The sequence below is a fragment of the Rhinoderma darwinii genome, chromosome 9 (genome assembly GCF_050947455.1).
Source record: "Rhinoderma darwinii isolate aRhiDar2 chromosome 9, aRhiDar2.hap1, whole genome shotgun sequence".
NCBI classification, from domain to species: domain Eukaryota; kingdom Metazoa; phylum Chordata; class Amphibia; order Anura; family Rhinodermatidae; genus Rhinoderma; species Rhinoderma darwinii.
Window position 1 is genome coordinate 22,204,188 of NC_134695.1, and position 14,866 is coordinate 22,219,053.

A 14,866-nucleotide genomic window follows, 5' to 3' on the forward strand; every position below is an offset into this window, starting at 1 on the left:
CAGAATTGCTATTTCTTGGTCACCACCCCTCCCAAAATAGAGAATAAAAAGTGATCAAAAAGTCGCATGTACCCGAAAATAATACCGATAAAAACTACAACCCGTCCCGCAAAAAATAAATCCTTACACCGCTTTTTTGACTGAAAAATAAAAGTTACGGCTCTCAGAATATGGTGACAAAAAATAAATTATTTTATAAAAAAGAGATTTTATTGCGCAAACGCTGCAAAACATAAAAAAAACAATATACATATGGTATCGCCGTAATCGTACCGACCTGCAGAATAAAATATAATGGTCATTTATAGTGCACGGTGAACGCCGCAAAAAATAAACTAAAAAACATTGTCAGAATTGCTTGTTTTTGGTCACCCGGCTTGCAAAAAAACTTTAATAAAAAGTGATCAAAAAAAATCGCATGTACCCCAAAATGGTACCAATGAAAAGTACAGATTGTCCCGCAACAAATAAGCCCTCACGCAGCTCCGGTGGTGAAAAAATAAAGAAGTTCTGGCTCTCAGAATATGGCGATGCAAAATGTGCAGTGTTTTCTAAAAGCGGGTAACATCTGACACCATTTATCAGTGCGACACCGGCCACACATCTATGAATTATTTATTTACCGCATTTTTATACCCTCTTATTATGCCCTGATGTTCTCCGCACAGATTACATATGCCCCCACATTATAAACTGAAATACCAGCGAAACCCAAAACAGAAAAACTACCAAGCAAAATCTGCGCTCAAAAAGCAAAATGGCGCTCCCTCCCTTCTGAGCCTTGCAGCGTCCCCAAATAGCAGTTTGCGCCCACATATATGGCATCGCCATACCCGGGAGAACCCGCTTAACGTTTTATGAGGTATTTGTCTTCAGTGGCACAAACTGGGCACAACATATTATGCACTAAAATGGCACATCAGTGCAAAATTGCAATATTCACACCATCCGCTGTGCATTAACCCCTTTGAGCACTATGACTTAATAGCACGTCATGGTGCGGGGGTGATGTATGGAGCAAGCTCACGTGCTGAGCCCGATCCATACGCTGCGGGTGTCAGCTGTGTATTACAGCTGACACCCGGGACTAACGGACAGGAACAGCGATCGCGCTGTTACAGGAGTCTGTAAAAATAACAATACACTGCAATACATTAGTATTGCAGTATATTGTACCAGCGATCCAATGATCGCTGGTACAAGTCCCCTAAGGGGACTAATAAAATGTGTAGAAGAATTTAAGTTATTAGTAGTGAGAAAGAAAAAAAAGTAAAAAAAAAAAAACCTTTTCCCATTTTTCTTCAAAAGTAATGTAAAAAAATAAACAGAATTGATATCGCTACGTCCGTAAAAGGCCGAACTATTACAATATACCATTATTTAACTTGCACGGTGAACACCGTAAAAAACTTAAATAATTTAAACCGCCAAAATCGCTGTCGTTTTCACCGCACGGCGAAAGCTGTAAAAACGAAAACCCCAAAAAATGGAATCAGATTTTTTTCCTATATTACTATATTTTCCTATTTTTTTTCAGTTTCCCAGTACTTTTTATGGCACTTTAAATGGTATCAATAGAAACTACAATTCCTCCCGCAAGAAATAAGCCCTCACATCACTCTACTGACGGAAAAAGAAAAAAGTTATGGCTCTTGGAAGGCGGGTAGTGAAAAACGAAAATAAGAAAGCAAAAAATGGATCAGTCCGGAAAGGGTTAATTCATTTCTAATGAAAAAAACGTATGACCACATGTGGGGTATTTCCGTACCCGGGAGAAATTGGTTTATAAAAATTGGTTGTTTATTTCTCCTTTATCCCTTGTGAAAATGAGAAAATTCAACATTTTAGTGGAAAAAAATTGTGATATTAATTTTCTCTGCCTAATTCTAATAAATTCTGCAAAAGACCCGTGGAGTCTAAATGCTCACTATACCCCTAGAAAAATTCCTTGAGGGGGGTTTCCAAAATGGGGTAACTTGGGGGGCTTCCACTGCTTTGGTCCCTCCAGGGCGTTGCAAAGGCGGCATGGCACCGAAAAACAATCCAGCAAAATCCGTGCTACAAAATCCAAATGGCGCTACTTCCCTTCTGAGAGCTGCCATGGGTCCAATCAGCAGTTTATTACCATATATGGGGTATTGCCGTAATCAGGAGAAAATGCTTTACAAATGTTGTGGTTCTTTTTTTCCTTTATTCCTTGTAAAAATTTAAAATTTCTATGCTTTTTCAGAAAAAAAGTTGATTTTCATTTTCACTGCCTAATTCCACTAAATTCTGCAAAAAACCTGTGTGGTCAAAATGCTAACTATACCCCTAGAAAAATTCCTTGATAGGTGTAGTTTCCAAAATGGGGTCACTTTTGGAGGGTTTCCCCTGTTTTGGTCCCTCCAGGGGGTTGCAAACGCGACATGGAACCGAAAACCAATCCAGCAAAATCCATGCTCCAAAATCCAAATGGCGCTCCTTCCCTTCTGAGCCTTGCTGTGGGTCCAATCAGCAGTTTATTACCACATATGGGATATTACCGTAATCGGGAGACATTGCTTTACATATGTTGGGGTGCATTTTCTTTATTATTTCTTGTAAATATTAAAAATTTCTATGTTTTTTCAGAAAAAAGTAGATTTTCATTTTTACAGACTAAATCTAATAAATTTAGCGAAAAACCTGTGCGGTGAGAATGCTAACTATACACCTAGATAAATTCCTTGAGGGGTGTAGTTTCCTAAATGAGGTAACTTTTGGGGTGTTTCCACTGTTTTGGCACCACAAGACCTCTTCAAACCTGACAAGGTGCCTAAAATATATTCTAAAAAAAAGGAGGCCCAAAATCCACTAGGTGCTCCTTTGCTTCTGAGGCCGGAGCTTCAGTCCATTATCACACTAGGGCCACATGTGGGATATTTCTAAAAACTGCAGAATCTGGGCAATAAATATTGAGTTGCATTTCTCTGGTAAAACCTTCTGTGTTACAAAAAAAAAAATGTATTAGAAATTAATTTCTGCAAAAAAAATAAACCTCTACTTTGCTTTAATTCCTGTGAAACGCCTAAAGGGTTAAAACACTTTGTGAATGCTGATTCGAATACCTTGAGGGGTGCAGTTTTCAAAATGGGGTGATTTCTGGGGATTTTCTAATATATAAGGCCCTCAAAGCCACCTCAGACTGAACTGGTCCCTGAAAAAATAGCCTTTTGAAATTTTCTTTAAAATATGAGAAATTGCTGCTAAACTTCTAAGCCTTGTAACGTCCTAGAAAAATAAAAGGACGTTCAAAAAACGATGCAAACATAAAGTAGACATATGGGAAATGTTAACTAGTAACTATTTTGTGTGGTATTACTATCTGTTTTACAAGCAGATACGTTTACATTTAGAAAAATGCACATTTTTGCAAATTTTTTCTAAATTGTGGTGTTTTTCAGAAATAAATACCAAAATTATCGACAACATTTTTTCACTAACATAAAGTATAACATGTCACGAGAAAACAATCTCAGAATCGCTTGGATAGGTAAAAGCATTCCAACGTTATTACCAGATAAAGTAACACATGTCAGATTTGAAAAAATCGGCTGGGTCCTGAAGGGGTTAAATTATTTTCTATTCCAGTTCATTGAGGGGGGCGGGGACACCGCCCACCCATTCTTTCAAGTTTTTTTGTTTAGAGTTGTTCTCCTCTAAAATTTTACATACTTATCTTACCTTGTATCTGCTTCTCCTACTGCTTGCGAGCAGGCTGAATAGCTTAGTGTCTGTGGGCAGGGTATATCCTGTAGGAGGAGCCACTTTTTTATTTCTTAGTATCAACATATACCCACGGCAACATATACCCAGTCTGTGTCCACCAATGGACTAGACAAGAAAATAATTTTCACGGTGAGTACTCAAAAAATCCTGTTCTTGTGGACAAAATGCAGACAAGTAATCTTGGAATTCCAGCTCTTACCGAGTAAATTGTCTGCAAATACCGTGTCATTATGGTTAGGTAAGCGGCAGACTCCCGTACATCTTTGGTACGCTTGATGAAGAATCCATCTACCACCTAAAAGAACAAAGTAGAACAAGTCACCATTTCTTCAAACAAACCGCTTGGCTGGCTTACTGGCCACGGTTCACACAAGCTATCAGCAGCCTGAGGGTCTTTTCCTTAAAGGGGTTGGCCAGGAATATATTTTATTTCTATTTGAACATAATGTGACATGTGCAGTTAATTCTCTGATATAATGTATGTTTATATCTTGTACCGTTACTTATTTCTAATGTGCGGTCACGTGACCGCACCCAAAGTAAATTTTTCACTTCCGCTGACGTCCAGTGTCTTTGCTCAGCCATTACTTCCGGCTAAGCAGAGCTACGTCATCAACTAGGTTTACAGGCAGTGGGCCGGGCGGATGTTTCATAAGCTCTTCAGAGCTCGCTCCACCTCTGATCCCACTCCAAGAGAGAAGGGCGTGGACGACGAGAGAGGAGGAGGGGGCGTGTACTAGCAGAGACGATGTTCCGTGTCTTTGCTCAGCCAGCACTTCTAGCTGAGAAGGGGCACGGCGCGTCATCAACTACGTTTACAGGTAGTGGAACCAGAGGCGGAGCTCTGGAGAGCTCATGAAACATCCATCCGGCCCACTGCCTGAGCAAAGACACGGAACGTAGTCCTTCCTAGTATGCGCCCCTTCCTCCTTCTTCTCTCTTGGAGTTCCCGCACTGCCTGCCCGTCTCCTCGCTCATCACCTACACCTCCTCCTCCTTTGAGATTCCGCTTCGGATACCCGTCCCATCCACTTCACGTAATGCCCGCATGTCGCCCGCCCCTATGGCATATACAGTGATTACAGGGTTTACATAAATAGATGGAAGATGGGGGTTATATAAATACAGTGATAATTCCTGTGTGTAACCCCAATCATCCCTGTGTATAAACCCCATCATTCCTGTGTATAACTCCCATCATCCCTGCGTATTACCGCCATCATCCCTGTATAGGATAATGGGGTTATATACAGGGATGATGGGGGTTATATACAGGGATGATATGGGTTATATACAGGGATAATGGGCTAATACACAGGAATGATGGGGGTTATATACAGGGATGATGTAATACACAGGTATTATGGGGGTTATATGCAGGGATGATGAGGTAATACAGAGAGTTGATGAGGGTTATATACAGGGATGATGAGGGTTATATACAGGGATGATGGGGTAATACACAGGTTGTATACAGGGATGATGAAGTTATATCATCCCTGTGTATTACATCATCATCCCGGTTTATAACCCCATCATTCCTGTGTGTAACCCCATCATCCCTGTGTGTAACCCCCATCATCCATGTGTATAACCTCCATCATCCCTGTGTGTTACCCCAACATCCCTGTATATAACCCTATCATCCCTGTATATAACCTTTCACCTCTGTATAAAACCCCCATCACACCTGTATATAACCTCCATCATCGCTGTATATAACCCCCATCACTGTGTGATTATTACTGGGTTTTTGTGACAGTGTGCAGGGAGGAAGCTGGGTGACTAATTAGAGCAGGGAATGACCCTGTGAACATAGAGGGGCGTGGTAGTATGCAAATAGCTGAGATGCTGTGGAGGAAGGGGGAGAATGTAAGCTGTCTTCTCAGCTACAGCATCACGGGTATGGTGGGTTACAAGACAGGAAACAGCCAGGACCAGAAGCAAGGGATGTAAACTAACAGAAAGAGCAGCAGTGACAATTGAGATCAAACAGAAACTGGTTAGAAAGTTAGTAGGGGGTTTTAGGGAAGGCAAACCAAGGCTGGGGGGATATTTTTTAGAAAATATTGTTTCCCTGGCCAACCCCTTTAATAAAGATTTGACAGAGAAAATCGATAACAACATAAATATATAAAAATCACATTCCCATGGCTCCTCATCAGATTTTTTTTTATTCCTGGCATTACCTGTGTGTTCACTATGGCTTGCTGCAAGGTACTTTCAGGAATACTGAGGTGATGTGCTGACCCATAATCTTCCACCAGATATATTGGGTGACGCAGGCCGCACCTCTTGAGCCGGAACTACATAGATGAAAACAAGTAATTCTGAAAAAAAGCTGCCAGACAGTCTAGGCCAACTAGTTTATGCAATGGTCCTGTGAAAACCATATACCTATTGGTTAACTCCTTAAAGGGAACCTGTCACCAGCATTTCACTTATTGAACTTTACTTATCCCTCACTGGCTACTGCTATCAAAAGTTCATTGCCGTTATCCCTTCTCCTAAACTTCTCCTCCGACTGTAAATAACGGTCTGCAAATGTTTCACGCCTTTTATCGTAATAATTCGGTGTCCCTTTGTGCACACACACCAGAAGAGGACATCAATGCACAAGGACAGGATTTTGTGTGCTGGGGGAAGGCGAGGAGCTGTCAATCAAAAGTAAGGAGGCGGGGTAAACTCTGAAAGACTTGAGGAATGAAGATCTGACTCTTTTCAAACTAAGATTTGACTCTTTTATGCTCAGTAGCATACGGTGCGGGAACACTAAAAAGCTGAATACTAAAGCTACAGAGCCGACTAAGAAGACAATTATAGGTTATATAGAAATTATTTTTCACCCACTACCACCAGGTATTGCTGGTTTAATAGGTGAAATGCTGGTGACAGGTTCCCTTTAAAGACCACCCACCATCTTTTGACGGTAAGCGGTGCAGGTGCTTCGTCTACAGCAACGTCTTTTGGCGTCGCTGTACAAGAGGCTGATGAGCTCTCCTGTGAGCACTCATCCTTTAAGCAGGAGCTGTAACTAACAGCTCCTGATCTTAGAGCAGCCTTCTAAATACAGCTGGGGTCGGAAAACATTCGGACCACAGCTGTTTAACCCTTTGATCGCCGCAGTTCGTGACCGTGGCAAGATCAAAGGTAACTCCCCTCTTTGATCACGTCACCGGAAACCCGGTGATGTGATCAAAGACCTAGAAAGGACCCCAGGGCTGTCTGTTCAGTTTCCCTGCTGTTAAGGCACACTATGTGCTTCCCTAACAGCAGCCTGTGTCATACTAACACAGTGTAATGTATTAGCATACAAGAGTAAATAATAGAGTTGTAAATAAAGTTATCCCTTAACCCCTTTAGGACACAGCCTGTTTTGGCCTTGTGGCACAGACGATTTTTTCAAATCTGACATGTGTCACTTTATGTGGTAATAACTTGGGAATGCTTTTACCTATCCAAGCGATTCTGAGACTGTTCTCTCGTGACATATTGTACTTCTTTGATAGTGGAAAAATTTGGTCGATAAATTCTATATTTATTAGTGAAAAACACCAACATTTTTAGAAAATCTGCAAAAATTTGCATTTTTCTAAACTTAAATGTATCTGCTTGTAAAACAGATAGTAATACCACACAAAATAGTTAACATTTCCCATATGTCTAATTCATTTTTGCATCGTTTTCTGAACATCCTTTTTTTTTTATAGGACGTTACAGGGCTTAGAACTTTAGCAGTAATTTCTCACATTTTCAAGAAAATTTCAAAAGGCTATTTTTACAGGGGCTAGTTTAGTTCTGAAGTGGTTTTGAGGGCCTTCTATATTAGAAACCCCCAATAAGACACCCCATTTTAAAAACTGCACCTCTCAAAGTATTCAAAACAGCATTCAGAAAGTTTCTTAACCCTTTAGGCGTTTCACAGAAAATAAAGCAATGTAGAGGGGAAATTTACAAATTTTAATATTTTTTTTTGCCGAAATTTATTTGTAATAAATTTTTTTCTGGAACACATAATGTTTTACAAGAGAAACACAAGCAATATTTATTGCCCAGGTTCTGCAGTTATTAGAAATATTCCACATGTGGCCCTAGTGTCCTAATGGACCGAAACAACGGCCTCATAAGCAAAGGAGCACTTAGTGAATTTTTGGGCCTCCTTTTTATTAGAATATATTTTATGCACCAGGTCAGGTTTGAAGAGCTCTAGTGGTGCCAAAACAGTAGAAACCCCCCAAAAGTGACCCCCATTTTGGAAACTACACCCCTCAAGGAATTTATCTAGGGGTATAGTTAGCATTTTGACCCCACAGGTATTTTGCTATATTTATTGGAATTAGTCTGTGAAAATGAAAATCTACTTTTTTTTTGTTGAAAAAACATAGAAATTTGTAATATTTACAAGGAATAAAGAAGAAAATGCACCGCAACATTTGTAAAGCATCTTCTCCCGATTACAGAAATACCCCATATGTGGTAATAAACTGCTGGATATTGGAGAGCAGATTTTGCTGGATTGGTTTTCAGTGCCATGTCGCGTTTGCAATGCCCCAGAGGGACCAGAATAGTGGAAAGACCCCAAGTGACCCCATTTGGGAAACTACACCCCTCAAGGAATTTTTCTAGGGGTATAGCAAGCATTTAGACCACACAGGTTTTTTGCAGAATTTAGTCGAATTAGGCCGTGAAAATGAATAATTTTTGTCCACTAAAATGTTGAATTTTTTCATTTTTACAAGGGATAAAGGAGAAAAAGCCACCCAAAATTTGTAACACAATCTCTCCTGAGTATGACAATACCCCACATGTGGTAATAATAGTTTTTTTTAATAGAAATTAATTCACCTTTGCAGGACCGATCCTTTTTTGCTTTTCCATGTTAGTTTTTCACTCCCCGCCTTCCAAACGCCATAGCTTTTTTTTTATTTTTCCATCAATAGAGCAGTGTGAGGACTTATTTTTTGCGGGAAGAGTTGTCGTTTCTATTGACACCATATAAAGTACCATATAATGTACTGGGAAAACGAAAATTGGAAAAAACGGATTCCTCCATGTTTTTTTGGGTTTCGTTTTTACCGCTTTCACCGTGCAGTTAAAACGACAACTTAACTTTATTCTGCGGGTCAATACGATTACGGTGATACCAAATGTATGTATTTTTTTTTTTTAGATTTGACTACTTTTACAAAGAAAAAAATATTTGTTAAAAAAAAATAAATTGTTTTGTATTAACACATTCTTAGAGCCATAACTTTTTTTTATTTTTTGGTCAAATGAGTGTTGTGAGGGCTTATTTTGTCCTATTTCTAAAACAAACTGGTTCCAAATGGAACTTGTTCTCTTTGCTTGTTTTCGCAGATTGAGATTGAAATCGTTTGTCTCCAGTGACTTTGGCTCTCCTGATGTGACACAGGAAGGTATCACACAACAAAGTGGTAATGTACAAGATACTGCAACATCTATTAGTAGCACTGATCGTTCTCCTTTTATATTAAGGGAAACTGGCCTGTATGTTAAGAGCAAGTTTCAACCGCCACAGGATAACCATTGTATTGACACATATATTACATTTACTCAACAGGAGTTTAAAAAATTGAGGGACGTAGAAATGTCGTATTCAGTGAGACCCAATGTCACTGGAGAAGATCGCCAAATGCTTTCTGAATTATCAACTAACAAGTCCATCACCATTAAAAGGGCGGAAAAGGGGGGAGTTTGGTAGTGATGAAGACAGATAAATACATCAGAGGTCCATCGACAGTTAATGGATAGGAGTGTATATGAGAAATTGTCAATAGACCCCACTTCTAAATTGAATTGTGAACTTAGGTTGTTGATAGAGGAAGCTAGGTTGGATGGCATTGTGGATGAAACTTTGGCCAACTATCTAGTTTTGCCATCCCCTATTATACCAATTTTGTATACTTTACCCAAGGTCCATAAAAGCTTGATTGATCCACCAGACCGTCTGATTGTATTGGGCCGGGGGTCCCTCTTCAATCATGTAGCAATCTTTTTAGATCGAATATTGAGGACATTTGCTTTAAATACTAGATCTTTTGTTTAAGATACTACTGATTTCTTAAATAAGCTTAAGACCATAGAAGGCAGTGGTAAGATAATTTTGGCTTCTCTAGATATAGTCTCCCTTTATACATCGATAGTGCATGACAAGGGAGTATCAGCAGTCACTCAGGTTCTGGCCAGCTCGGGCATGTCCTCGAGGCGTACACATCTGATCCTGGAGCTGTTGGTGTTTGTCCTCAGGAACAATTACTTTGTTTTTGGAGACGACTTCTATCTAGAGCTCCGCAGCACAGCCATGGGGTCCAATATGGCCCACACATATGCTAACATCTACATGGCTGCTTTTGAGGACAGGTTTGTGTACGCCTCCAAATACTGGAGACATGTCCCATGCTGGCTAAGGTACATCGATGATGTGTTCCTAATATGGCAAGGTACACTGGATGAGTTAAATTTGTTCCATCAATAATTAAATAGTAGGTACATTGAGTTACAATTTACACTATGTTGGTCAGATAAGAACATCCAATTTATGGATTTATAGGGACGGAGATAGACTGAGATCAGATCTCTACATGAAGGCAACAGACAAAAATAGTATGTTGCACTATCAAAGCAGACGTCCAAGAAAGATGGTGGACTCTTACCACGGAGTCAACTACTCAGAGTTAAGCGGATAGTGGATAATGAGGAAATATTGGATGCAAGATTAGATACGATGTGCAAGAAGTTATTAGAAAGAGGATATCCCACTAGATTAGTTTCTAAACACAGACATACGGTTAGAAATATGAATTGGGATACACTTCTTGCTAGAAGGGATAAAGAGAAAGAGACAAATACAGACAGAATACCATTTGTTTCTACATATGGTCCTATGAGTGAACAATTTGCACAAGCCATCAGAAAGAATTGGTCATTGATCAGGAGAGGCTGTCCTAACATACCGTCTTTTGATCAACTGCCAATAATTTCTTACCGACGTAATAAAAATTTGAGTGATTCCCTAGTTTGTTCAGATATAGGGGGATCCAAAGGCCCTATTCAGACATACTTAAATACTCCTAAAAAAGGTAATTATCCCTGCTTAGGGTGCTTTTGCTGTGGAAACCTTCTTAAAGGGTTCCAATTTTTCTCATCCATTTACAGGTAGAAAATGTAATATACCCTGCAGGTTTACTTGCGCTACTAGCTTTGTGGTCTAAACGATCACTTGCCCATGTGGTATTGTCTATGTGGGAGAAACTATCAATGAGGTGAGGGATCATATAAATAAACACAAAAGCACCATACAGAGAAAACAAATATACCTGCCAGTGGCTAAACACTTTATAGAATCTAAACACTCAGATAATCAATTGAGATTTAGAATGATAGATCACGTACCGATTTTACGCAGAGGAGGGGACAGACTAAGACTTTTGAAGGAAAAGGAATTAAAATGGATATTCCAGTTAGACAGTTTGAAGCCTAAGGGTCTTAATTTGGAATATTCCGTAGCCACTTGTACTTAGATCCAATTCTTGCTGCATTTACTCTTTGGTAATCACTATTTTATTTTTTGTAGACATTTCACACATGCTTGAGGATGTCGAGATGCTGCTCCACTTTGACCCAACTGATCAAGAAGTATATATTGACCTATCTTAACGATGACAATAGTAATTTAAAAAGGTCCCATATGGGGACACAGTGTATCGAAAATAATTGAAATAAATAACATTATGGACATCATATGGCGTCATTGGAATCCTTTGAAAGATTAGTCAGATTTTAACAACAATATTTTTGAACATATCACAAAACAATAAAAAATGAGGTTCTTTTGAAAACTTGAAACAGTGATATTCAATAGATGCCCCATATGATGAGTATGGAAAGATGTGATATATTGAAAATCATATGAGTGAATACTTAGATCTTTACAAGGATGGTTTCCTGCACATTCCACTCGATGGTGACCCATGATCGCCATCTAGTGGTTAAATGTGCGCTATTATAGGTTGCTTGCACCATAGTAGTATAACTATTGAGACCTTTAAATATTTCTTATTAAATATATAATGATGTCTTTTTTATATTCTTCTATATATTTTTTGGGATACATACTGATTTCCATAATAATAGTTGGGTCTGATATACATACTTCATTCCCTTTAATGGACTGACTGACTTTACATTCGAAGGTTTATTATTTCTACTTCTGCATACAGATGAGGATGCCAATGATGCCGGTTTGCTACTGGATGGCAATTACTGGATGATGGTTCTAATTTTTATCGTTACCTGAGATGATCGCAGTTTAAAGCTTCAGACTTGTTTTGGAGTCTAGTGATTGGTGGACGGGCTTGCTAGGCCACCGAATGTTGATACTGCGAGCCTCACTATTGTGCAGACGCAGTCATATGGATAAGGTTCTAGCCAGAAGTTAAGATGGCCGTCGCGCTTGGGCAATGGAGTAGTGAGAAGTCCATTGACCTCCTCCATCCGCTAGCGCATGCGTGATGGTTAATTGAGAACGCCGATACAGATGGGCGGTTTGGATGGCAGCAGCGACATCCTACAGCATGGATTATGTAAGAATATTATGTTTTGCACTTGATATACGTTGAATATGTCATATGTATTACTCTTATTGTTCATACATGTGGTTTGAAGGAGTGTCTGCAACACTATCTTCGGATTGGATGTATTCACCTTTGGGAGGTGTATTTATAACCTACATTTTGTCACATGTATGTTATGCTTGTGAAAGACTCCGCAGGAGTCGAAACGTAGCTTTTTATATACTTGGGATGTGTTAATAAACACAATTATATTTTTGCCATATGGATGCTGTCCTCAAATTGGGTACTAGTAATTTGTCCGGATGGGATTTCTGAACACGGAATTTGCATCTCTTTCTAAAAATTAAAGTGGAGGAAATCCGATCAAGTGACTGCTGTGGAATACTTTTTACAATTAAGGAGTTAATGACATGTTTCCATGTATATAAACAAATATCTGATAAACATGTACATACAATGGGAAAACCGGAAGTAGTGAAAATGTGAATGCCTATAATCTTCCCTGCTCATTGCACTGGGAATGAAAGTCTACAGTTCTTCAGGTATAGCTTTTCCTTAACCCATTAGTGACCGGCCCATAGTGTTTCTACGTCGGTCTCTAACGGGCCTTATTCCAATGCCATAGACTTTTTACGTCGCGGCATCGGAATAAGTAAACAGAGCAGGGAGCTGTTAAATCTCCCTGCTCTCAGCTGCCAGAGGTAGCTGAGAGCTGGGGGCGTCCCTGCTCTGCCGTGTGGGATCGATATTAGTATCGATCTCACCCGTTTAACGCCTCAGATGCGGTGCACAATAGCATGCACCGCATCTGAGTGGTTTTGGAGAGAGGGAGGGAGCTCCCTCTCATCCCACTGACACCCGGCGATAAGATCGCCGAGTGTCTGTGTCTCCGATGGCAGCCGAGGGCCTGATAAAGGCCCCCAGGTCTGCCTGTGGTGAATGCCTGCTAGGTCTGACCTAGCAGATGCCTGTCCGTTTTACACGGACAGGCATAATACACTGCAATACAGAAGTATTGCAGTGTATTATAAATGCGATCGGATTATCGCATAGTGAAGTCCCCTAGTAAAAAAGTGAAAAAAAAAAAGTTTAATAAAAAGTGAAAAAGAAAAGTCGGAAAAAAAATGAAAAACCCATATTTTCCCCCTTACAAACTGCTTTATTATTAACAAACAAAATAAAGTAAAAAAGTTACACATATTTTGTATCGCCGCGTCCGTAACGACCCAATCTATAAAATTATTACATCATTTAACCCGCACGGTGAACGTCGTAAAAAATAAAATAAAAAAACATGCAAAAATTGCTGTTTTCTTTGAATCCAGCCTTAAAAAAAAATGTGATAAAAAGTGATCAAAAAGTCGCATCTACTCCAAAATGGTACCGATAAAAACGACAATTCGTCCCGCAAAAAAAGCCTTCCTACAATTGCATCGGCGAAAAAATAAAAACGTTATGGCTCTTCAAATATGGAGACACAAAAATAATTTTGAAAAAAAAGTGTTTTCACTGTGTAAAAGTAGTAAAACATACAAAAACAATACAAATTTGGTATCGTTGCAATCGCAACAACCCGCTGAATAAAGTTATTGTGTTATTTATACCACACAGTAAACGGCGTAAATTTAGGACGCAAAAAAGTGTGGCGAAATTGCTGTTTTTTTTTATATTCTCCCCCAAAAAAAGTTAATAAAAGTTAATCAATAAATTCTACGTACCCCAAAATGGTGCTATTAAAAAGTACAACTTGTCCCGCAAAAAACAAGACCTTATACAGCTATGTCGACGCAAAAATAAAAAGTGTATAGCTCTTTGAATGAGACGATGGAAAAACGTAAAAAATGGCTTGGTCATTAACGTCTAAAATAGGCTGGTCATTAAGGGGTTAAGTTATAAAAGATCAATGAATTTTACTTATTCTAGCATGTCACCTGATTCAGTGGATACGCCAACGTCTGTCACATTCAGATCATACAAATTTCTGCTCGGAGTTCATATTGTTCGAAAGTAACAGAGTTTAACCTCTTGGCGCAGCAGTAATTTTTTGTTTTTTCATTTTCATTTTTCCTCTCCACACTCTAAAAGCCATAACTCTATTTTTCTGTCGGCATAGCGACATGAGGGTTTTGCCCAGGCTTTTGACCTGATGAAGACGCCGGTTCGGCGTAGAAACGCGTAGTCTGTTCAATAAACTAAGATCTTTTCCAACAATTGGATTACCATCTCTTGGATGTTAGCAGCGCTATTTTGAGGTTCACCTTTTTCTATATACCCAAGTTCTCATCCAGCGGTTCCCCTGCCCAGGTGACCGGTTACTGAACCCAGCTGCAGCTTCATTCCACACATTCCTTCCTTATCATCGTTGTGCTTGTTACAGCACAATCCAAATAGGTGAGCAGTCATCATCATATGCTAATTGCTCTACCTTCACATTTTGTGACCTGCACCATGTGGTGCCGTGTTTTTTAAGGGTATGTTCACACGCTGAGCCAAAAACGTCTGAAAATACGGAGCTGTTTTCA

The 14,866-nt window shown here is 39.4% G+C and overlaps 1 protein-coding gene across 7 annotated transcripts in view; it reads right to left on the bottom strand.

The window, feature by feature from the left end:
• MUS81 (MUS81 structure-specific endonuclease subunit) overlaps window positions 1-14,866 on the bottom strand; it is a 244,377-nt gene that overhangs the window by 19,239 nt on the left and 210,272 nt on the right. For 5 of the 7 annotated variants that reach the window (XM_075837348.1, XM_075837349.1, XM_075837350.1 and 2 more), the window contains 2 exons: window positions 5,940-6,056; window positions 3,950-4,045 (listed from right to left, as the gene is read on the bottom strand). The exons of 1 other annotated variant lie outside the window; for it this stretch is intronic. In XM_075837348.1, the coding sequence (XP_075693463.1) occupies window positions 3,950-4,045; window positions 5,940-6,056 (213 nt within the window). Of the gene's footprint in view, window positions 1-3,681; window positions 3,856-3,949; window positions 4,046-5,939; window positions 6,057-14,866 lie in introns of those variants that run through there. One more of the 7 variants, XM_075837353.1, reaches the window with a different exon arrangement.